The sequence below is a fragment of the Sus scrofa genome, chromosome 14 (genome assembly GCF_054392235.1).
Source record: "Sus scrofa isolate SSC_HxYL_T2T_F1_AM1 chromosome 14, Sscrofa_HxYL_maternal_Yorkshire_Landrace_v2.0, whole genome shotgun sequence".
Classification (NCBI taxonomy): domain Eukaryota; kingdom Metazoa; phylum Chordata; class Mammalia; order Artiodactyla; family Suidae; genus Sus; species Sus scrofa.
The window spans coordinates 85,722,990-85,748,867 of NC_139396.1; the positions used below are offsets into that span (position 1 = coordinate 85,722,990).

The 25,878-nt window shown below is 40.7% G+C and overlaps 1 protein-coding gene across 51 annotated transcripts in view; it reads right to left on the minus strand.

Moving 5' to 3' along the window:
* The window catches only part of ANK3 (ankyrin 3), a 777,589-nt gene that overhangs the window by 126,607 nt on the left and 625,104 nt on the right, over positions 1-25,878 (minus strand). For 36 of the 51 annotated variants that reach the window (NM_001445066.1, NM_001445069.1, XM_084992838.1 and 33 more), the window contains 5 exon segments: positions 13,737-13,809; positions 19,113-19,208; positions 20,480-20,578; positions 20,666-20,764; positions 23,091-23,189. In NM_001445066.1, the coding sequence (NP_001431995.1) occupies positions 13,737-13,809; positions 19,113-19,208; positions 20,480-20,578; positions 20,666-20,764; positions 23,091-23,189 (466 nt within the window). 51 annotated transcript variants of the gene reach the window in all.

The following is a 25,878-nucleotide window of genomic DNA, read 5'->3' on the forward strand; positions in this document are numbered from 1 at the left end:
TTAATCCCAGCTAGATACAACTTCTAAAGAAAGCGTGCATGACTCAGTGTTGGAGCCTTTCCAGGTGGAGCAATGAAAAACGTCCCCTGTGATCTTGGTTGGGTTAATAAACAAACCCATCCCAGAAAGGAAAAAGGATTTTGTGTCTTTCCTAGAAGAGGTAGAAAAAGAAAATTACAGACACTATAATTTTCTCCTATTTTTATCGATACTCATTGTCTGTAATCCAGAAATTACCCTCAGTCACCTAAGTAAGATTCGACATTACACTGATTTGGTCAAACGAACACCTTATTTTTGTTTTTTGTTTTCCTCTTTTTGTCCTTTTAGGGCCGCACCAGAGGCATATGGAAGTTCCCAAGCCAGGGGTCGAATAGGAGTTGCAGCCAGGCCTACGCCACAGCGACAGCGACGCGGGATCTAAGACACATCTGCGACCTACACCACAGCTCATGGCAATGCCGGACCCAGTAAGCGAGGCCAGGGATCAAACCGTGTCCTCATGGATACTAGTTGGGTTCGTTACCACTGAGCCACAATGGGAACTCCAAATGAACACCTTAGATGAGAGAGAAAGTTCAGGTAGTGAGCAGTATAAGGTTAAACAGTTCTCATTATCTAAAATCAATGCCACATTAAAGACTAGGCGAGTAACAGATAAATTACTCGCCACAAACTAGCCCTGTGAAATCAAGGCTAAAATGAAACCAATTAAAATGATTCTTATAAAGAAATTAGGTTGCTAAATTCAACGTGGCCATGTTGTACCAGTTGGTTCTTTCTGTTCACTCTTTCTTTGCAACTAACTCGTCTAGACTCCACCCAACATCCAGCCCTCACTGGTATTGGCTCTTCATTTTAGGTGTATCAGGACCATGTGTGCAAAACAGGAAGATGCTGTCTGCGCCCGGGGGTAAAGCAGTAGCAGTATGGTGTACACTTTGTGGGCAAGGATTTGGCCTCTTTCTTCCTCCTCTTACACCCCACCTGCCTTTCACTGTGCAGGGCAACTAACATGTTACTGGCTTGTTTTCTATTTCCAACCTCTACCAACAGGTGTGCACATACAAGGTAGAGACAGGACAGGCCTGCTCTGTTCTCATCCTCACTGAGCTTTGGGCCTGGATGCTTGGAGCATCCCTTCTGTTTGTAACCTCCTGTCTAACCCTCTCCTCTCTAACCCCTCCCGCCTTCCCCTGGCCAATCACTCTCAGTGCTGCTGTTCCCGGCTTCATCCTCCATAGTAAGAAAACCTTCTGCCACCACACACACACACACACACACACACACACACACACACACACACACACAAGAAAAGAAAAAGAATCCTAATCGGGGAGTTTCTGCTGTGATGAAAGGGGATTGATGGGAGGCTGTCTCTACAGCGCCAGGACACAGGTTCAATCCCCAGCCCAGCACTGTGGGTTAAGGATCTAGTACTGCTGCAGTTGCAGCTTAGAGGAATTGCTCTGATCCCTGGCATGGGAACTCCATATGACATGGGGCAGCCAAAAAAGAAAAAAGAAATATTTTAAAAGAAAAAAAAAAAAAAAAAAGGGCAGGAGAATCCCAGTGAGGAGGGGAGAGGGGAGGGGGCAGCGTGGCCAGATTAGGACCTGCTTCCACCTGAAGCAGGTCAGCCTTTCCAGGTAGATGGGCAGAGACTAAAATAATGTGGGGTGGGGAATCCTATTAAAAGTTACAACTTGTTTTGGACAAATGAAAAAAAAACCCACTTCTTGTCCTTAGTTAGTAAACAGGCTTAATTCTCTGCCATCACTTACAGCAACTCCTGTTCCCACTCATTCCACAGGCTGCTCCAGCTGCTCAACTATCACAGCCTCTTGGAAAAGTCAAACCTCAGGCTACATCAGAACTACTTGTGCTGTGTCCATATCCATGCTGTCATGGATACAGCAGCTGTTGCGCCTGCCTGGGATGCCCAAGTGCCTGTGCTGATCGGACTGTTTCTCCCTCGGCGTCCACTAGAACCACTCTTCTGCTTTTCTCCCTCCACTGGTACCACTCCCTTTCCATCCCCTCTGGCATTCCTCTTCCTTTTAAAGCAGTGTACCTGGCATTTTCTAGAACCACTTCCCTGCTCTGGGGTCCTCATCAAGTGCCCCCTCCCCTCCTCATGCCCAGCTCTTCCGTGGAGACCTCTGCTTTCTATCTCTGAAGCTTTGACCCAGTTTCCTGAAGTTGCAAAACTTTCTTCCAGTCCCCCCCCCAAACTTCTGCTTGTCCACGGGCTGTCTATTCCTTAAAAATTCTTTATTCCTGAGGCTTTCAATAATCTCCCCTTCTTTTGAATTTCCTTATCTGTTCTCTTACCACATCTCACTGAGTAGAAAGTAAAAAACAAACAGACAAACAAAAAACCCCCTAAATTCAGATTCCAGTATCATGAGCAGATATCTTTAACTCTTTGAGCCTTGGATTCTTTAATGGAAATGAGGACCAATAAAGCTTTAAATTAGGTTTGTGAATTAGGACTAAATGTAAATTAGGAGTAACGATAGCACCCAAGATGCTCTCAACTTACTTTGAGAAAATGAAGCAAGATAAGGTGCCTTGTAACTAACATTCACTGAGCTCTCTGGGCTACACTTTGTATACTATCTCATTTAAAACTCACAATAATCTGATCATTGTAGGGCTCTTATCTAAATTACTAGGCACAAGGCAGGGATGTTAGAGTTAAAACGGGGATTTGAATATAAGCTCCTGCATTGACTTTTTTTTCCCTCTTTGGCCATGCCCTGGGCATGTGCAAGTTCCCAGCCAGGGATCAAATCTACACCACAGCAGTGACAACACTGGATCCTAAACCCGCTGAGCCACCAGGGAACTCCCTGACTTGTGTGATTTTGACCAAGGAACTTAACCTTGATGGAACTGACTTTCCACATCTATGAAATGGGAATATGGGAGTTCCTGTGTGGCTTTGAGGGTTAAGGATCTGTCATTGTCATTCTCGTGGTGTGGGTTCGATCCCTGGCCCAGGAACTTCCACATGCCAAGGGCATGGCCAAAATAAATAAAATAAAATAAAATGAGGGAAAAAGATAAAAAATACCAATGGCTCTAACTGAGAAGGTCCCTGTGAGAGTCAAATGACAACAAGCATGGAATGTATCTAAGTTTAACGTCTAGCACACAGAAAGGGCTCAATAAATGCTAAGTATCTTGTTTGTGATGTTGAGGGTGTTCATTTACAAGGAATTTGGGAGGTGGGGTGGGGAGGGGAGAGACACAGGTAAATGGGTGGAGTCAGGATGCCTGTCCACATGAATGAGGACCTATCCACATCTGTCCTAAGAGCTGTGACAGTCATAAAAATGGCTCTGCTCCCTTGAAGTTAACAGCCTAGTGTGGAAGAAATGAAATCAATCACACGTTGGCAAACCACAGTCTGGGCAAAATCCACCCTCCTGCCTATTTTTGTGACTCAGGTTTTATTGACCCACAGCCAAGCCCATTTGTTGAGTTAGGGATTGTCTCTGGTTGCTTTGGGGCTATGAAGGCAGAGTTGAATGGTCAGGACACAGACCACATGGCCTGAAAATCTGAACTACTGGCCCCTTACCAAAAAAAGTTTGCTGCCCTCTAAAATTAATGACCAATATATTGAGATGAGCACTAGAAGAAATCAAAAAGTGTAATTGGGAGGAGGATGGAAAAGAGGCAGCCAGGGGCCACATCGTACAGGACTCAGCCACCCCAGAAGGCCCTGAGTTTTATTCCAAGTCCACTCTAAAGCCTTGGGAAGTTTTTATTTTACTTTGTATTTATACTATTTTGGGGGGCATCTGTACTATTTAGAGGAGTGGCTACTTTATCTTGAAATACAGTAACCACACAGAACAGTACATAAAATGTTAAAGTATGTTTTAACAAATTATTAGAAAAGAAATACCATACAGGTTTAGAAGCAGAACATTAGCAACTCAGAAGCCATCCCCCACGTTCCCCACCCCCATCACAGCCTCCTCCTCCCTCTGCACTCCTTATGATATTCTTTTCCTAGCTTTTTTTTTTTTTAATAGCCTCACTATCTAATTTTATAATCTTAGTTTAGGGCTACCTGGTCTTGATGACTTCTGTTGCATCTGCATAACCTGCAACCCAGCAACTATAATCCTAAGTCTATATCCTACAGAAATGTCCATACGTGTACATGTACCAGGAAACACATATAAAGCTTATAGCAGCTTTGTTTGCAATAGCCCCCAAACTGGAAACGACTTACCTTTCCATCAACTGTAGGATGGACAACTTAATTATGATACAGTCACACAGGATATTATACAGAAATGAAAATGAATGAACTACAATTATATGCAAGAAGAGGAATAAATCCTAAAAAGACAGCTATGAACTTTGGAAGGTCTTAAGCTGGAGAACAGAATAAGATGATCCAATTTCCTTTTTTTTTTGGCCATGCCCCTTCATGAGAAAGTTCCTGGGCCAGGGATCAAACCTGTGCCAGCACTGGCAATGCTGGATCCTTAACTCACTATGCCACAAAGAACCATTTACATTTACTTTTTTTTTTTTTTTTTTTTTGGTTTTTTGTTTTAGGACCGCACCAGCAGCACATGGAAGTTCCCAGACAAGGGGTCATATTGGAGCTGTAGCTGCCAGCCTACACCACAACCACAGCAATGCCAGATCCAAGCTGTGTCTGCAGCCTACACCACAGCTCAAGGCAATGCCAGATCCTTAACCCACTGAGTGAGGCCAGAGATCGAACCCACATCACTGTGGATGCTAGTTGGGTTCTTTACTGCTGAACCACAACAGGAACTCCCCATTTTACATTTTTTAAAGGGTACCATGCAGAAAGCTGAGTCTATGAGAAAAGAGCAGAAGCAGAGACATATAAAGAGGCTCCTACATTATCCTGCAGGAAGATGGTGGATAGGAAGAGGTCAGTAGTGGGGGTAGGGAGAAGAGGGATGTGGGATGTATTCTGGAAGCAGAACTGGTGTGTCTTGCTGATGGGCTGGATGTAAATGGTAAGGACTACACAGAACCACAGGTTTTGGCTTGGGTGATGGAGCCATTTACTGAGATGGAGAAGTAGGAAGAAGCACTGTTTTAGGGAGCGGTATATGTTCAGGGTAGGATGAATTAAGATATATTAGAGACTATGTGGGAATGTCAAGCACACAGCTGGGTAAGTGGATTGTGTGGATGAAGCTCACCAACAATTCCAATTCCTAAGGCAGGATACCAAAGATAAGACAGAACCTGATTTAGAATAAAGGCCAAGAGGCCATAGATGTTTTTATTTATTTATTTATTGCTTTCTTTTTTTTAGGGCCGCACCCACAGCATATCGAAGTTCCCAGGCCAGAAGTCAAATTGGAGCTTCATCTGCCGGCCTTTTATGATCCAAGGCAGGATCCCAGCCGCATCTGCTACCTACAGACAGCCCATGGCAATGCCAGACCCTTAACCCACTGAGCAAGGCCAGGGATCGAACCCACAACCTCAAGGTTCCTAGTCAGATTCAGATTCGTTTCTGCTGCACTACAATGGGAACTTCCATAGATGTTTTTCTTTAGCTCAAAACTCTTTTTTTTTTCTTTCTTTTTAGGGCTGAAACTGTGGCATATGGAGGTTCCCAGGGTACAGCTGTCTGCCTACACCACAGCCACAGCAATATGGGATCCAAGCCGCCTCTGTGACCTACACCACAGCTCATGGCAATGCTGGATCCCCAACCCACTGAGCAAGGCCAGGGATCTGACCCGTATCCTTATGGATACTAGTCAGATTTGTTTCTGCTGTGCCAAGACAGGAACTCCTGGAAATTCTTTCAAATTCATTTAACTGCTCTTTGAGATGCTGATGCCTCTGCTGTTTATTTTTTTGTTTGTTTTTGTTTTATGATCATGAATTTTAAACATTTTTTAAATTAAAAAAACTGTATTGGAATATGGTTGACTTGCAAAGTTGTGTTAATTTCAGGTGTACAGCAAAGCAAATCAGTAATAAATATTGATTTAATACATAGCCTGGGGGTGTCTCAGGGAGAAGGAGTTGAATAGAAGGAAAAGGGAGCATGGCAGGCAAATTTTCTCCATGCTGCCTGTTCTTCGACACCCGTAAAACCGTCCTTTCCTGGAGTCTCCCTCCATTTTTAAATTTTTTGGCTGCCCTGTGGCATATGGAGTTCCTGGGCCAGAGATCAGATCCAAGCCACAGCTGCGACCTAAGCTTCAGTGGCAGCAATGCTAGACCCTTAACCTACTGTGCTGGGCCAGGGATGAACCTGCATCTTAGTGCTCCCAAGACGCTGCCAATCACATTGCACCACAGCAGAAACTCCTCCCTTTATTTTGATGCAGCTGTCTGAACAGAGATTAAAAAGCTGCTGTGGGTGAGGGGTACTGCACTAGGCTCTGGGGATACAACAGAGACTAAGATGAGGTCCCTGCTTCTGGTATTTCCTCTAGACTTTATCAGCAAGAGCAGCACGCAGTTACATAATGTCTGTTTGAAAGGTCACTTGTAAAGCAGAGTGATTTCAGGCAAAAGGCTAGATGTTATGATTTAACAGGTGTTCATAAAATGATAAAATTTTAGCTGAAGAACAATTTCTGCAAAACGACTACCACTCCTTTGGGCCACCTGGAGGCAAGTTAATCTCCAAGACTTCTTTCCAGATTTCTAAAGCTAAAGACACAGTAGTCTAATTTATTTATTAGGATGACTAGGAGATCAGTAGGAGAGCCCTAAGCACTCGGTGGGAAGAAGTCCTACAGGGCATTTCCCTGATAGCCAGCTTTCAGTTTCCCAAAGTAATTTCAGAATGTGCCAAGTCCAATTCTACTTATTCTCCCCTAATGGAGAATATGTGCATATGCTTACTAAAACCACTTGCCTTGAGTTCTTAAAATTGATTCTAATTATGTTTGTATTTATTTTATGTGAACTTGCATCTTGGTCCGCATATTCCTTTTGCCAAGATGGTCGGGAGCACCATCTCTTGTAGTTTCATTAAGGACTTAAAAAATTAATTATTATTACCTTGAGGAAGTTCCCATGCTAGGGATCAAACCCGTGCCACAGTGGTGACAATATCAGATCCTTAACCCATTGAGCCACCAGGGAACTCCCTAAGCACACATTTTCTTTTGCGAAGCTTAAAAAAAAATTCATCCTTCGGTTCTGTACATAAGAAGACAGATCACATTAGAGGAGCTATGAAAGAGATGACCTAATGCCACTGACAGTCTGATCTGCCTTCTCATCCTACCTGCTACTAACCTGGTTGGCAAGTCACTCAACATTTATTTGGCCTTTAATTCCTCATCAGCATAATGCAGAGCTTGGGCTGTGTGATACTGACCTGCCCTTGCAAGTTCTTTGAAATCTGTGGATTTTTCTTTGCTGGGGCTTCCATTAGTCATTGAATTTAGTACAAAGATGTGCTTAGCCAGGATCTCCTCACCCTTCATGTCACCCTAATAGCTAATGAAATCTTAGTGCTTTATTATATCTCAAACTACACTTATCTGATAATTGTTTTTCTTTTTTTTTCTTTTCAGGGCCACACCTGTGGCATATGGGAGTTCCCAGGCTAGGGGTCAAATCGGAGCTGCAGCTGAGGCCTGCACAGCTGTAGCAGCACCAGATCCAAGCCGCATCTGTGATCTACGCTGTAGCTTGTGGCAATGCTGGATCCTTAATCCACTGAGTGAGACCAGGAATCGAACCCTCATACTCGGGGATACTAGTGGGGCTCTTAACCCACTGAGCCACAATGGGAATTCCCTGATAATTATTTCTATAACTCATGTATTTAGACTCCTTCTTACTTTTCTTTTTGATGTGCACAGAGATGATTTGGTACATCTGTCAGTTTCTACAATAATGTAAGTGGCCAGAATAGTCACATTCCATGTCTAAAATGATTTGTTCAATATGGGATTTTGCAGGGCTAGAAAGAAGAGTCCATATTTCACAGTATCAGTGAAAACTGTTTTATCATGAAATAAATTCCATACATTAGTATTTCATCCATTTTCTATCAGGAAACAGCAAAATCACATTGTTAGGTATGTTACTTACGTAAAAACTTGAAAGATTCAACAAAGCATCAGTGAGTTTATCAACATACCTAGGAAACTCCCTGCCCCTCCTTTCAAGGTCTTTTCCTTTGAAATGGAACTTGTTATAATCAACCTTTATGTACTTTTGAGCACCAGCTTGACAATTTAAAGTTTTCTCTCAGTTTTATAAAATATTCCTGCTTTGAAAGGTATAGTGAATGTAAAAATGTGAATGTAATTAAACATCACTGGCCTGGATACTTTTTATTGCAATCGTTACAATGTTTTCCAACTATAGTCAATTCTCTGAATGAATTTGCTTGTAGGCTTTAAACAGGATATTTGCCTTTTGTCTTGAAAAATTTCCTTAAAGAATTAATCATTAGGGTTTTTTGTTGTTGTTGTTTTTTGTGGCCATGCCCATGGCATGCTGAAGTTCCTGGGCCAGGGATCGAACCCACACCACAGCAGTGACTGGAGCCACTGCTGTGACAACACTGGATCCTTAACCCACTGAGCCACCAGGGAACTCCTAGACTCTTGCTTTTTCTTTTACTATTGAGTGTCTGCATTTGATACTAAAAGAGATTGCGCAGCTGAGAATTAAATAATGCTTCCCAGCAGGGCTGTCTCACCCAGTTGTCTTGTAAAGCTGTTCAGCAGAGTTGCATTTCACAGCACTGCCCTTTTGCTTCTTCCTTTCCATGGCTTAATTCCAGTTCTCATTAGGTCCCATCAACAGTTCTTTAAATCTATTACTGTAACCCCACCCACTAGAGTTTTGCAAGTTTACACTACTATACATGTTTTTAAATTTTCAAAATACATTTTATGGGTATTTACAATTTGAAATCAGTGTTAAACAAAAGCCAAGGGTGAAGTCTCTTGGAAGACTTCAAGACAACTTGAATCCTTATTTTTCTGTCTTTTTTTTTTTTTTTTTTAGGGCCGCAGCCACAGCATGTGGAAGTTCTCAGGCTAGGGGTCTACACCACAGCCCAAGCAATGCAGGATCTGAGCCACATCTGTGACCTACACCACAGCTCATGGCAATGCCGGATCCTTAACCCACTAAGCCAGACCAGGGATTGAACCTGAGTCCTCATGGATACTAGTCAGGCTTGTTACCACTGAGCCACGATGGGAATTCACAACAACTTGAATCTTAATCTCAATTTCTTTCCTTTTTCTGTCTTTCCTTCCTTCCTCCCTCCCTCCCTCCTTCCTCTCCCCCTTTTCTGTCTTCCCATTCTTCCTCTTCTTTGCCAACTTCATCTTTTCTTTCTTTTTAAAATTATAGTTGATTTACAATGTTCTGTCCATTTCTGCTGTACAGCAAAGTGACCCAGTCATTCATACATACATATATATATATATATTCTTCACATTCTTTTTCACATATTATCTACCATCATGTTCTATCAAAAATGATTGGACACAGTTCCCTGTGCTGTACAGCAGGACTTCATTGCCCATTCTTTCTAAGTGTAATAGTTTGCATCTACTAATGCCAAACTCCCTGCCCATCCCACTCGCTACCCCTCTCCCTTAGCAACCACAAATCTGTTCTCCATGTTTGTGAGTTTGCTTCCGTTCTGTAGATAGGTTCAACTATGCCACATTTTAGATTCCGCATATAAGTGATATCCTATGGTATCTGTCTTTCTCTTTCTGACTTAACCTCACTTAGTATGAGAGTCTCTAGTTGCATCCATGTTGGTGCAAATGTTATTATTTCATTCTTTTTTAGTGGCTGAGTAGTATTTTTCTTTCTTTTCAGTTACACACTGGATTACAAAACATAAGGCTCCAAGTAGGACTGGAATCAACATTGATTTTACATGTATATTAATTTTCCATGCATGGAACACACTTTCTGGGGAAGAAGGAAGTAGAGCACCAAGATATCTGTGAAGCAGTCTGGCCCTCTAAGGATCTCTGCTTAACCCCTACCCGTATAACATGAGGGCTTATCACCTGCCTTAAACATATTGTGATATTTCAACCTTTGTTCTACTCTCTAACTTGGCTCCATCGTTCCCTTAGGCCATTAATTGCTAACATTTTCTAGCCTTGTTTTCCTGAACTTTTTTTTTTTTTGAGAAATGAATCCAAACATTTATTCAGCTAAACTAATTTCTCATAGTGGACCAAAGAAAAAAGAGAAAGAGAAGGAAAAAGCAAATAAAAAAGAAAAAAGAGAAGGAAATGCGGCACAGTTACCTTAATTGTCATTTGATTTTTATCATTTAGAATCACAATTATATTTTCCCATATGACAAACTCATCCTTTCTTTCTTGAGAAAAACCAGCATCATAGATTATTATTTTTACTTGTTTTTTTAAAAGCTGCTGATTTTCTGGAGTTCCCGTCGTGGCGCAGTGGTTAACGAATCCAACTAGGAACCATGAGGTTGCAGGTTCGATCCTGACCTCGCTCAGCGGGTTAAGGATCCGGCGTTGCCGTGAGCTGTGGTATAGGTCACAGACGCAGCTCAGATCCCGCATTGCTGTGGCTCTGGCAAAGGCCGGCAGCTACAGCTCTGATTAGACCCCTAGCATAAGAACCTCCACATGCTGCGGGAGCGGCCCTAGAAAAGGCAAAAAGACCAAAAAAAAAAAAACAAAAGCTGCTGATTTTCTTAGTACCTGGGATACCTAAAGACATTATTAGTCCTTAGAGAGAGAGATTCATAACATGCTGTGATTTCATGGAAATAAATGTTTGCCTCTATCCGTAAGGGCTTCATGCAAAAGGCAGGACCAAATCAAACCATGGTGGCAAAGCTCTGGCCAGACTACCAGGCCAATGAGTCAAAAGTAAAGAGCATGATTAAAGTTGTAGGGATCCTTTTAGACTTGACATTTCAAAATGATTTGTTGTGGGATTTGGAATAAAATAGAAATGCTACTTCATGCAACAGAGAATGATACAAATATGTGATAAAGGGCTAATAATGTTGGAGTTCCTGATGTGGCACAGTGGGTTAAGAATCCAATTGTAGCAGCTTGGGTTGCTATGGAGATTCGGGTTTGATCCCACTGATAAGCACAGGGGGTTAAAATGGGCCAGTGTTGCTTCAGCTGTGGCATAGGTCAAAGCTGAGACTCAGATTCAATCCCAGGCCTGGGAGGTTCCATGCTTCATGAAAGCAAAATTTAGGGACATTAGCTGACAGTAATATTAACAAGAGTCAAGTAAGTATATATTATAAGCTCAAAATATCTTAATCTTCAAATGATAAATTTTTCATATCTTCCATGGACAAAGCAATAGCCCTGGTACACTCTGCTTTGATCAGACTATACCTAGAATAAAGTGTTCGGTTCTGGCCAGCTCAGTTTGAGATGGATAAAGACACACTAGAATGTACACTGGAAATGGACCAGGAGGGAAAAAGAACACTGAGAAGAAATATGAAAAGTGTTTTAAATATCCTGAAAGATTGTCATATGAAAGAGGCAAGATTTTGTTCTAAAGAGTGCCAAGTACATCAGAGCTTGAATCAATGACAAAGACACTCAATCAAATGAAGAAAATTTAAAGTCAGGGTTGTTTGCAGTCTGGGAATTAGGGAATTCCCATCATTGAGGCATTTGGGTGGAGGATCTCCAGAGGTTTTTACAGAGGGAATTCCAGCAGAAGGTGGTGGTGATTCTGATTAAGTGACCTTTAACCAACCCCCTTTCCACATTAAATTTACAACATTATGAAATCAAGAGCCATTTGAATCCAACAGCCCATGGACACATCCATAAAGCAGGGGCTAAATTTAAAGAAAGATAAAATGAAAATTTAAATTTGCTTATTGATTTCAAATTCCCAAGCTGAAAAAAACCTAATGGAAATAATTGCCATTTCTAATTAAGCAGCTAAATGAATTATCTTCAAATAAAGAGATTAAAAATTTCCTCTTTTAGGAAATGAGTTAGCACATATATAAAGTTATTATATGGTCCATTCAAACTTGGCCTCTCATCAATCCAGCAATTTTAGGATATTTTGTTAGAAAACTAGCAAATGTTTAGGTTTGCAATTGTCATATTACATTTAATAATAATTTCATTTGCAAATGTTCTTTGGGCATCATCTCTTGTGTGCGTATGCATTTTTGAAGAAAATTTTATCTTCTGCACATGAGAAATTATTCTGAAAATGTGGCATAAGAAAGCACTGAAATATAATATGACAGCAATATAATATGAATTGTAGAATCCTAGAGATGATACAAATATTATCCACTGGGGGATAAAAGAGTAAACATATAGTGGATTTTACAGAAAAATAAAGAAAAGAACAGTTTTACAGAAAAATAAAGAAAAGATGATGAGTAGAAGCCTTTAATATTTATCAAAACAACATTCACAAGGAGACAGGTAAGTTCAGGTCCCTAAATGACCATCAAGACATTAGCTCTCCTAGGCAGGCTATCCCCAGCCACAATGTACTTTTACTTGGCATCCATTGGACCCTGAAAAAGTTTAAGTGACTTTGGCTCAGGTAGGCTTTCCCACTATTTAGGTTTCCAATGAAATTTGTGCAAATCAAAAAAGGAACCAATAATTACAATAGCGAAGATTACCTAGAGGCAGAGAAAGACTAGCCATATTAAGACTGACCCAAGAGAAAAATATGACATAAAAGATGGCAAATGGAGATGTCATAAGATAGAACATCATCTGGGAGAGACGAACGATGCAGAAAAGAAACATAAATATAATACAAATTCTACTCTAAGTGAATATCCCATTATTTCAGTAAAACATCAACACTTGCCATCTTTATCAAATGTATGCACTGAAAAAAGGCTAGTTTTCCAATTAACAAAAAAGATGTCACTCTAATACATCTATATATCATGACCTGGTCAAATGCACTGATTTTTACGTAAGACAGAAAACTAATAGTTTGTTTTAAGCTCATGAAGAATAGATATAATCATCTATATTTTGCCTCTTTCATGAAATCAATATTGAAAATTCATATTTTGAGAGCAGTTCTGGTCAGTTTGGGTTTTCATTGCTGGTTCAGGCTCAAAAGCAGCTATTCCTGCAAACCTTAGAGTCCATCTTCAAATGGGCATTTAATCCCTTCCCTATAAACCTTCTTTTACTTATTTAAAAAGTATATTAAATATAACCATAAATCAGATTTTCCTTTTTAGATTTTCAAAAGTAAACAACAGAAACAGAAAGAAAGTAATCCAGAGAATTAGCGCCACTTGTATTTTCAAGTTGGAAAATGGGTTCAAGGAGAGAAGATTTGAAGAGACTGAAAGAAGACAGTCAATGATACCAAATACATGTTGTTTAAATGACACATTAATTAATAATCGCAAGATAAAATGAAAAGTTAGTAACTCAAGGAAGGGTTACATTTTAAAGATAAGAAATGGAAGATAAAGTTGGTAGTTAGATTTTATCACAAGAGAAGTTCACAAATACCTTCTTCAACATCTGAGATATATTCGCCATCACTGAGCATTTCAGGGGCGTTGGCTTTACGAACTGCATGATTTAAGTGAACAACGTGAGTGTGAAAAATGCATACCTTGATACGACAACAAAATATATTAATGCTTCTAAAAACATTTTTTGCAATGAACTTTCTTCAGGAAACAAATACATAGTCACTCTCTGCTACGATGAACTCAGAGGAGATTTTCATACCTTCATCATCAGACATATCAAGAACTTCATTCATCGTTTCCGGAACATTCATTTTGTGCTTCTCTATGATAGTCTAGTAACAAAAAGAAAAAAAAGCAATCACTTTAGTGTGAGCAGACTGCACATTATAATGAGACTATTTATTTCTTCCTGAATTAATCACTTAGTTTACTGTGGGATTCATGTGGTGACTATCTTGAAGCCCCCGCATATAAAATGCCATCGAAATTGCCTCTTCATGGCACTAAGTTCCTCACCATATACATGAAAAAGAATGAATACAAGGTGGAAGAATTTTAGCAGCAAAACACACCAGCTTAAAAGGTTTAGGTCCCTAGTAAAGCATTTCAAAGTTAAAGAGAAAATATTGCCTCTCTTAGGCCATTGCTACACTTTTTCATGGTCTGATGAACCTGCCATCCCTTTCCACTAAAACTCTTGGCTGAAGATAAGCCAAATGAAAGGTGAGAAATACGCCTTTTTCGCTTGTGCCAAGCCATCCACTTATTTTGTTTTCCCCTCCTGTGTGTACATTTTAATTTTTGGAACAAATCAAAATACTAAAATTCCATAAATTACATTTTTTTTTTTTTGTCTTTTTGCCTTTTCTAGAGCTGCTCCCACGGCATATGGAAGTTCCCAGGCTAGGGGTTGAATTGGAACTGTAGCCACCATCCCACAAACCTGCAACCTCATGGTTACCAGTTGGATTTGTTAACCATGGCACCATGACAGGAACTCCAAATTACACAATTTTATAACTGTATGCAGCAACTATTTTAGAGGTAATGCATTGATCTGATAATTTTAACCTCCACAAATTTTTGTTTTTTATTTTTAGGGCCATACCTATGGCACATGGAAGTTCCCAGGCTAGGGGTTGAATTGGAACTGCAGCGGCCCGTATATGCTACAGCCACAGCAACCTAGGAATCCAAGCCATTTTTTTGACCTACACCACTGCTTACAGCAATGTTGGATCCTTAACTCACTGAGCGAAACAAGGGTTCAAATCCATATCCTCAGGGACACTAGTCGTAACCTCCACAAAATTTTAAAGAATGGTATATTACAGAGCAAAGACCTCACGGAATCTTTTCCTTGCTCTTGGATGACTTTTTATCTATATAGATTGTATCCACCCAAAAGACACTGACAATATTACTTGCCAGAAAATACTAATGACTTAATATATTTTAGTTTTAAAATGAGTCCCTCTTTCAATCTGAACATATGAAAGACTAATGGTACAAGTCATATTGGAATAAAACATTATTTGGTGTTTTTTCCAACATGCAATGTTGCAATTGGACATTTTCAAAAAATATTCTATATTAGAACAGTTTTAGATTGACAGAAAAGTTGTGAGGATAGTATAGAGTGTTTCCCCAGTTTACCCTATTATTAACACATCTTAGCATGTACCCTTGTCAAATGAATGAACCAATATTGATATATTATTGTTTATTAAAATCTGTATTTTTTACAGATTTCCTTAGTTTTTAACCAACTATCCTTTTCCTGTTCTAGCATCCCATCCAGGACACCAGGTTATCTTTAGCTGTCAATCTCCTTAGGCTTCTATGACCACGACAGCTTCTTAAACTTTCCTTGTTTTTAATGACCCTGACAGTTTTGAGGTGCACTGGCCAGGTGTTTTGTAGAATGTCCCTTCACTGGGATTTATTTTATGTTTTTCTCATTGATTAGACTTGGGATATATGTTTGGGGGAGGAAGAACATTGTGGAAAAATGCCATTTTCATCACATGACATCATATCACATCACATCAAGGGTATGTACCATCAGTATGATTTACCAGTGTTGAAGTTGTGCTTGGTCATATGGCAGAAGTAGTGTTTGCCCGTTTTCTTCATTGTGGTTACTCTATTCCCCACCCCCACCCCATACTGTTTGCTTTGGAGGGAAGTTGCTATAATCAGACGCACTTTAGCAGTAGGGAATCATGTTCTACCTCCTTGAGGGTAAAGTACTTTCATAAAATATTTGAAATTCTTATATCTGAGAAATTTGCCTCTTCTTCCCTATGTATTCGTTATTTATATGTGTCAGTATGGACTCATGGATTTTTGTTTTATTTTATTTTATTTATTTTGGCCATGCCCAAGGCATGCAGAAGTTCCTGGGCTGGGGATCAATGACGGATCCTTAATCTGCTAGGCCACCAGGGAACTCCTTTTTTTTTTTTGGCTGGATATTCATTTTACACTTTGCACTATACCCCAATACTATTTTATTTATTTCTTTTGTTCAAATTGTTCCAGCTTTGGCCTTTGTGAACTCTTTCAGTTGATTCCTGTGTCCCTTTAACAGATCCCATCATTTTGTGTATGTGTGTTTATTTATTTATTTACTTATTTATCTTATGGCGAGGGGGGCGGGTAGAAAAGAAGGGTCCTTACTTGCTGGCACTATGAGATGTTCCAGGTTCACCCTGTATATTTTCCGCCCCAGTTCTAGATTTTGTCGTTTCTCCAGGGAGCTCCGGTTCCCTTTAGAGCAAATGCTACTAAAAACCAGTATCTCAGTGAAAGATGCACCTAGCTCATGGTTACTGAGGGAACTTTAAACAACGCAACTTAAATATCTTCATTCATATCTTTTGATTATCAGCTTCTAGCCCCTCCATTTTCTACTCTGCCATGATCATAATGTCATTAACTAAAGCATCCTTCTCAGATGTGCCACATTGAGCATGGCATTCCTACCTAATTTACAGTCTTATAGTTAAGGTTTCTGAAAAACTGATGTCTGCTTATGGAGGCCGTGGCTGCTGGAGCTTCCATAAGGGGCTGTACACAGATCCACGTGTCATAGAGGTTCTGTTCTGCTTAGTCAGTGGCAGATCATGGACTCCACTGGGAACTGTGTCTGGCGTGTCCAAGTTAGACAATATGTAACTGCATAGGCAGGGCTGTCAAGGTGGTGCCTCAGCTTAAAGTCTCAAATACTACAATGATGGACTAGGTGGTAAGGATTTCAACACTTCCTATTAAGCCTGAGGCTTTTCTCTCTGGCAGAAAATCACTAAGTTAGCTGATGACGTTGAGTGAGAAATAGCATGACTCCCATGCATTTTTTGACTAGGAACCCTAGCCTTAAAACCCTTTTCTTTCTGTGCATTTCCTGAGGCTGATCTCCCATTGCACCACAGTGGAAACTCCTCCTAAGGCTTTTTTCTTTTTTCCTTTTTTTTTTTGTCTTTTCTGGGGCCACACCCGTGGCATATGGAGGTTCCCAGGCTAGGGGTCTAATTGGAGCTGTAGCTGCCAGCCTACACCACAGCCACAGCAATGTGGGATCTGAGCTGCGCCTGCAACCTACATCACAGCTCATGGCAACGCCGGATCCTTAACCTGCTGAGCAAGGCCAGGGATTGAACCTGCAACCTCATGGTTCCTAGTTGGATTCGTTAACCATTGTGCCACAATAGGAAGTCCAAGCCTTTTTTTTTTTTTTGATATCAGAGAAACATTGTGAACTTCCCTACTGGGTGACAAAGTCATTTCCCTTCAATCAAATAAGATTTATATTTTGAACGATTATACCATTTTCAATTCTCTAACATTGAAACAGAAGTCTCGTATATTTACTGCTCAAATCTTTTACAGCATCGTGACACTTCACCATTGTTTAATACCTTGTTCTTTTCTCCTTCCCAACCCTAGAGAGAATTACATGGCATGTCTAAAAATAAACATTATTTATTTAAGCTCTTTTCTTGAGAATAGTAGATTTTAAGATAATGAATTATTCAAGCGGCATATAAAAGCCATATGTGGGAATTCATCTCTGTTCAAACTATATCTTGAAGATGGAAATGTGACCTGGTTGACAACCATTGCTTTTGTCAATGTTACTGTTTTCTCTTTTGCAAATCACAAAAGCTCTCTTTTGTGATCAGCAAGCTGAATTTTTAGTTTCTCAAACCTATACATGGCCTAATAACTCAACAGGCAGGTAGTGACAGAGTTCCTCAAGCCGTAATGTTTTCTGTGAAGCACAGTGAATCTGGGCCACTGTGAATCCAGTGTAGATGTGACCATGCCTTCTTCATGATGGAAGGGTGGGTGGATGAGAAAAGAAAGCACAGCTAATAATTCCAAGTGTTGCAGAGACCTAAATTTACAGTGAATGGAGTCAACCTCGGGCCTGTGTGTTGAGTCATAGAGTCAGGAATAACTCAAATAAGCCTCTGATATGGTGCAATATCTTGATTCCAAAGTGACCAAATCCTGATGGAGTTCAAAGGCACAGGATGAGGTTCAAAAGAAATGACTTATCCTAGAGGCTGGGAGCTTATAAAAATGTATCTGATGCAATAAGGCCTCCTGGTAAAGATTTACCTTAAGTTGTAATAAAATACCCTATTGTTTTTCCTATGAAAACTCCAACAGGTGAATGAGGTAGAGTGAGTACTCCAGGGGTAAAAAGTGATTTTGAAAAATAAAAATTGACTTTGATCCTCTCTCTCATGTTTCTATTAACAACATAAAAATATTTTTACAAGAATGATTCCAATGTATCTATTATCACTTATGAGTTGAAATATTTTAAAGAACCAACTTAGAGTTTACACCTCTATTACTAAAGAAGGATGTTAAAACATTTTTGCCTTCATCTCATTATAATATTTTCTATCAAAGTAAACCAAGAAATACATTTACCTTTTTTTAAAAAAAAATTTGTTTTGGCTGTGCCCACAGCCTGTGGAAGTTCCCAGGCCAGGGACCGAACTTGTAAGTGCTACAGCAGCCACCCAAGCCACAGCAGTGGCAATGTAAGATCCCTAACTGGCTGAGCCATCAGGGAACTCCACATTTAATTTTACGTAGAAATAAAAACTAAAAGCTTTTTTAAAAACTATTTTATATATATATATATATTTTAGGGCTATACCCACAGCATATGGAAGTTCCCAGGCTAGGGGTGGAATCAGAACTGTAGCCACTGGCCTATGCCACGGCCACGGCAACATGGGATCCCAGATGCATCTGTGACCTACAACACCACAGCTCAATGCAATGCTGGATCCTTAACCCACTGAGCAACGCCAGGGATTGAACCTGCATCCTCATGGATATTAGTCAGATTTGTTTCTGCTGAGCCACAAAGGAAACTCCTAAAAGTATAACTTTTAAAAAGGTATTTTTAGTGTTTTGAAAGTTTTCTTCTGATCAGAAATGAGAGTTTTGCTTTGCTGACAGCCATCAACGAGGTGACAGCATTTGGAAATAGGCGATTAGTCTCTGAATGGAGGGAAAATGGTTCATCTCCCCAAAGCCTGGGAAATTCTATAGTCTGAGCACCGGCTCTGGGGTAACAGGGTGACAAGGTCCAGCATCCGCTACTTACAGTCGTGGTCATGGTCTCTTCAGTCACCACCTTCAGGGTGTCGACCACGGAGATGTAGCCAAGCCTCCGGGCAATGGCCAGGGCAGTATTCCCGTTCTGGCAAGAGGGAAGCGTAGACCAGGAATTACACGTCACTCCATGTGTCTCTGAGCCTATCTCTATCCATTTCTACACAGTTGGCCTGTAGCAATGTCCCCAGCCCCCTCCCGCCATCATATGCTAAATGCTACTTCATGAAAGACAGACCTGGTACAAACCCATCTAACCTGTTCAGTCTCATACAGCACAGTCTGGGCTACTAAATGAAGAATCTAAGAGACTTTTTTTTTTTTTTCTTTTTAGGACCACAGCTTCAGCATATGGAAATTCCTGGGCCAGGGATGGAATGAGAGCTGCACCACAGCCACAGCAACACCAAATCTGAGCCACAGCTTGTGGCGACGTTGGATCCTTAACCTAACCTAGTAAGACCAGGGATTGAATCTGCATCTTACAGACCTACAGAGACAATGTTGGGTCCTTAACCTGCTGAGCCACAACAGGAACTCCTTGAGAGGATTTTTAATGTTCTAAGTAATTAAGGAAACAAACACATGCTTCTTATACATGGACTTCCTACTGAGCAGCAATGGATTCATAATTTTTTGAGGTTTTTTTTTTTTTTTTTTTTGGCGGTGCCTATGCCATGTGAAAGTTCCCAGGACAGGGACTGGACCTGTGCCATGGCAGTGACCCAAACTGCTGCAGGGACAATGCAAAATCCTTAACACGTTGCATCAAAAGGGAGCTCTGATTCACAGAGGTTTTTTTTTAGAAGTACATTTATTAATATAGGATGCTTGTGAAGGATACAAGCAGACAGGTGAGGGGACTCCGCCCCGAGAATTAGGTGGGCTACATTTTTTTTTTCTTCTTTTGGGGGGCCTCACCTGTGGCACACGGAGGTTTCCAGGCTAAGGGTCAAATCAGAGCTGCAGCTGCTGGTCTACACTATAGTCACAGTAACACTAGATCCGAGACTCTTCTATGACCTACACCACAGCTCATGGCAACGATGGATCCTTAACCCACTGATCAAGGCCAGGGACCAAACCCAAATCCACATGGATACTGGTCGGGTTTGTAACTGCTCAGCCACGATGGGAATTCCTGATTCATAGTTTTTAAGTGGGAAACACTAATTACATCTCTCTCTTTCTCTGGACAGCTCAGAGCAATACAGTTATTGTCCTTTTCCCTCCCATGCTCTGTTTACACCTACTATTGAAAATCAAAAAGCAACCCTGGTGCACAATGAAAAATTTAAGAAGATACCAGCACCGAGGCCCATCTCTTTCCTCTTCCCTTAGCTGGCTCTCGACTCTTACCACCGTGAGTTCGTTGGGTGAGGCATCGTTCTGAAGCAGGACGTTGATTATATGTGTGTGTCCCTGTTGGGCTGCTTGGTGTAACGGCGTGTACCCATTCTGCGAAAGGGAGATGGAAGAAATGACTCCTCCTTCCTTGGACACAAAGTCAATGACTTGCTGGATACAAAGGAGAAAGGAGTTTACCTTTGTTTTGGCATTCACTTTTGCAGAATGCTGGAGCAGGAAGTTCACGATCTTGATGTTCCCATAGTGGCAGCCCACATGCAGTGGTGTGTAGCCCATCTATAATTATACATATATATATATATATTTAAAAAAAAGAAACATCCTAAGTACACTTTCAGTAATAGCCATCCTAAATAGAAACCAAAGTAATCTTTCCTAACAAGGCAGAAACCCTTTATTCCCCCTCTATAAGACAAATGTCTCTGAAAATTCTCACAACTGGTCTGAGATATAAACAATACCATCTCACATGGAAATTAGTTATTAAACTTCCCAAAGTGCTGTCTCGAGCATGGACTCATTTTGTTCTCCTAACAAATTTTCCAGATAGGATGAAAAGATGGAGAAATTGACAGCTTAGACAGACTGGTTCAGTGGCTTCTTGCTGAGGCTAAGAGTGCTCAATGGCCAGAGGTGGACTAGAATTTAGGGAACACTCTACTCTCTAAAAGCATAAAATGAAGGTTGACAACATGTGAAGTCACTAAAACTCAAAAGTCACTTGTGCAAATCAGAAGCGGAAGGGTCACGGCACTATATCTTCTCTTACCCTGCCCTTGAGAACCGCTGCCTGAATTCCTGACTGAACTAAGAAACACAATCCTGTTACTACCTTCTAGAACTTTTAATTTATAAAGGGAGAGGTAACCAAAAAAAAAAAATGTTTTTAAGTCTATATGTGTCTATGTGTGTGTAGATGAAACAACATAGGGTCAATATATTTACCATGAAGTTGCAAATTTCTAAAGTAAAGATTTTTGATGAAGGTATACAAGCGACATAAAGAAGATAAGCTAAATCCAGTCTTCCCCCCACCCCCCCACCCCCCTGCCCCAGATTTAAAAACACTGATGCTTTCATGGAAATAACAACACACCCTTCACTTTGGGGTTTCTTTATTAAATACTTAGCTACCTAGGAAGGCATTCAGGTCTAAGGACAATGAGATTTTGCAGAATGAAAAGTCTGGGAGGGAAACTGAGTGGAGAGCTAGGCAATTAGGCCACCAAAGAGGCCTCAGGGACTTCAAGAATACAGGGTGTTTCAGAAATGGAAATGAGGGGTCACAGCTCTATTTAGGGCTATCCCAGCCCAGGGCAATTATACTTGCTTTACTATTTTAACACAGAGTTTAAAAAGCGTGAGGGATCTTGCCTGGTCACATCACATTGGGGCAGCTTCTAGAATACAGCATGGGTGGAGTAGGCATAGCCATAGAGAGTCGGAATATTGTGCAATAGATGTGGTGTACCCAGGGCTGCACCCTGTGTTTATCCTGTAAATCCTGAGTTTGACGTCTGCAATTCCTTTTTACCCAGCGAATTCCCAGCGATCCTTCTCTATTATTAATACCTTCACTATCTCTCCATTCACCTCAGAACTGATCTTATACACAAAAATGCGTTCACAATATAACATTTAATAAATATTCATTGTGTCAAAAACATGACACACAGAAAGAAAGAAGAGTTATATTTTGAAGTAGCTAAAACAAGTTGAATATGAAGAGTAACAAATCACATGTCAAAAGAAAATGTTCGGGGAAAAGCAATGTGAAGTCATCTCTGATGACAGAAAAACATCCATTTTTCTTTCTTCCTCCCCCCCCCCTTTTTTATGGCTGCAATGGAGGCATATGGAAGTTCCTAGGCCAGGGGCTGAATCCAAGTTGCAGCTGCGTCAACACCAGATCCTTTAATCCATTGCGCCAGGCCAGGGATCGAACCTGCATCTCTGCAGTAACCTGCAATCGTATTCCTAACCCGCTGCACCACAACAGGAACTCCAAAAACATCTGTTTTTCTTATCTGAGTTTGAAATTGCAGCATTATGTGAGATTAATCAGAAACTTCTTTTCGAAAAGATAGCTATTTTGGCTGAGGAGATGGGAGCTCGTGATCACACACGCTAAGGAATTTAGCAAATGAGTAATAATTGAAGCAAGCAATTTATCCCTTTTCATTAACTATGTCTGAACAAAGTTAGAGGTCACAAATTACTGAGAAATTTTCCCACATGCATTTTTTTAAAACTCAGTCACAAAAACTAAGAAAGGTACAAGCTTTCACATGTTGCCCTTGAAGGACAGGTGTGTTGTAACAAGGCTCAATAAACTGCGTTTACACAGGAGGTATGGATACGCAGCTGGATAGAGTATCCAGGCCATGGTGTCCCTTGTACAGATATATGTTAGAAATACTCTGTATAAAGGTAAACCAACTTTACTTTATTCAAAGCAAATCAACTACACTTTAATTTTAAAAAGAAGCAGCAGCAGCAAGAAAGGATATGATGGAAGATTTGTTCTTCCCCCTAAAAAACTGTACTTGATCCATACAAGAGTCACAGTGACACTCTGGATGGGCACAACCTTTGTGTATACCTTTGTCTGGGCATCCACATGTGCCCCTTGGTTTACGAGGACTTCAGCCACATTCACTCTGTCTTCTTGAGCAGCCAGATGGAGGGGGGTCAGGCCACTCTGCAAAAGAGCAAAGCAGTCACTTTACAGGAAGGATGGTGTACACACAGGCATGCCTGAGAGACAGCTGATGAATTCTAGGTAAGTAAGCCTAGATTTCTTTTTTTTTTTTTTTTTTAATCTATGGAGTAAGTGTACATACCAGCATGTGACAACACTGTTCATCCAGCCTTATTTCCTGTTTGTTCTTTCCTTTAAGGAATTTTTTTTTTTTTTGGTAGCTGTTTTTGTTTGTTTGTTTTGCTACACCTGAGGCATGTCGAAGTTCTCAGACCAGAGATCGAACCCATGCTACAGCAGGGACAATTCTGGATCCTTAAGCTGCTGAGCCACCAGGAAACTCCTCTTTATGGAAGTATTTTATTTTACTTTTTTTTGGCCACACCATGACAATGAAAATTCCGAGACCAGGGAGCAAATCGGAGCCGCAGCTGCAATCTATGCCCCAGCTGTGGCAACACCACATTCTTAACTTGCTGTACCACAGCAAGAACGCCTATGGAAATACTTTAAAGCAAATCCCAGACATTATAACATTTCTCTCTTATGCACTTCAGTGCTTGTTTTTGTATTTTTTTAATTTAATTTTATTTTTTTAAATTTTTTTTTTGTCTTTTTGCCATTTCCTGTGCCGCTCCTGCGGCATATGGAGGTTCCCAGGCTAGGAGTCAAATCGGACCTGTAGCCGCCAGCCTACGCCAGAGCCATAGCAACTTGGGATGTGAGCCGCGTCTGCAACCTAAACCACAGCTCATGGCAACGCCGGATCCTTAACCCACTGAGCAAGGCCAGGGATCAAACCCGAAACCTCATGGTTCCTAGTCAGATTCGTTAACCACTGAGCCACGACGGGAATGCCAGTGCTTGTTTTTTTAACAGAGACTTTTTTAAAAAAAATTATGCAAGAGTTTTATCACATGACCAACAATTAAGCTTTAGCAAAAATTATTAAATAAAAATTATCTATAAATTGAATACTGACCTACAGTGATAATATTTTCTCCATTAAATATTAATACCCAAGGCTGAGAAATAATTTCTGTATGTCACCTCTGGGTAAGAAAGATGGCCTGTGAAATGTAATATGAAGGCTAGCTCATGAGAATGTCTAAGTCATTTTATGAGATTGGATGTTTGAAATTGACTCTCCTACAGAATGGGCAGGCTACAAGGGTGTTCCAATAGCCATGAAAAGATATCGCTAAGATTGCACTCTGGTTTAAAAATCCTCTGTAGTTGTATTTTTTCATAAAACATATTTAAGAGAAAGTAAGGTGGTATAAGTGCTTCCAGATTCTTTTCTTTCACCCATCATGATCTGAGACGTTAAGGTCTTTAATCTTGGAGGCCTCCTTCCTTCTCCTCTGCTGTGTGTTCAGCCAGGCTATCAACCTGTTCTGTTTGTCAGAGGAAAGGCATGAACCAAAAGCAGCACAAGGAAGGACACAGAACCTTCTATGTGCTGAACACTCTTTATTTAGGGGCTCCTATCTGTCACACAAAAGGTAGGATTCACAAAGAGTCATTCTCTCCTGCCTTTTTCTTTTTCGGCCACACCCATAGCACATGGAAGTTCCTGGTCCAGGGATCGAATCCAAGCTGCATCTGCTACCTGCACCACAGCTGTGGGATGCTGGATCCTTAACCCACTGCACCACAGCAGGAACTCTGCTCCTGACTTTTTAATACTGTTTACAGACTTTTGGAAGAAGCCCACCCAAACTGAATCCAGAGGAAGTATGAAACTGAGAACTAAGGCAGTCACTTGACATCCAAGAAAAATAAGATGGGGCCAAAACTAGCACCACCCAAACACTGACATAATCATGGAACAATGTTCCATGTTCTACTTAAGAGGAAACAAATATTTGCCGCCGTAATATTTTGTAAAATGTCATGATCCCCTATTTAAAGTTTGCAACTTTCTTAAACTTCTGAAGAACTTCACTGAGTGGTTCTCAGCATAGCTGGGGAAAGGTATTCTGGCACGTGCTCTGCTTTCTGTGTCACCCCAGTGGGTCACCCCAGCTATGTTCACGCTGTCCCAGGGTGACCCATCCAACCCTGGGCATGAGCCCCCTCCAGCTTTTCTGGCTTCTCTCTCTTCCCCCTTGTCTCACAAAGGGCCGGTCTCTCTGCTAACCGCATGTGTGTACCTTCTCCAGGCTCACTTATATTAAGAGCATCATATTCCTGCATCTAAACTCTATTTTCTTGTCTGTCTTCCTCAAACCATTATGAGCTTGTTGAGACAGCTTACTGCAACTTTCATCTTTGTATACACCAGGGTCTCGTATCTAGCACTGAATTCATCTACTCATTGATTAAGACAGAGGAAAAAGCAAACAACTTTAGATAAAAGAGGCTAAATTAAATAAAGAACAATTTTTTTTTTTTTTTTTTTTTTTGGTTTTTGGCTGTGCCCATGGAATGCAGAAATTCCTGCACCAGGGATCTAACCCACATCACAGTAGGGATCTGAACCACAGCAGTGACAATGCCAAATCCTTAACCCACTAGGCCACCAGAGAACACCAGAAAAAAATCATTTTTATATTCATAAGTTTATTTAAAAATATTTAAAAGAATAATGTGATGGTTAAAACAACCTTGAGTTCAGAAGTCATCTGTTCATCTTTTCTGGGGTTTTGACCATGGCTCATTCTAAAAATGGCATTTATTTGGAACA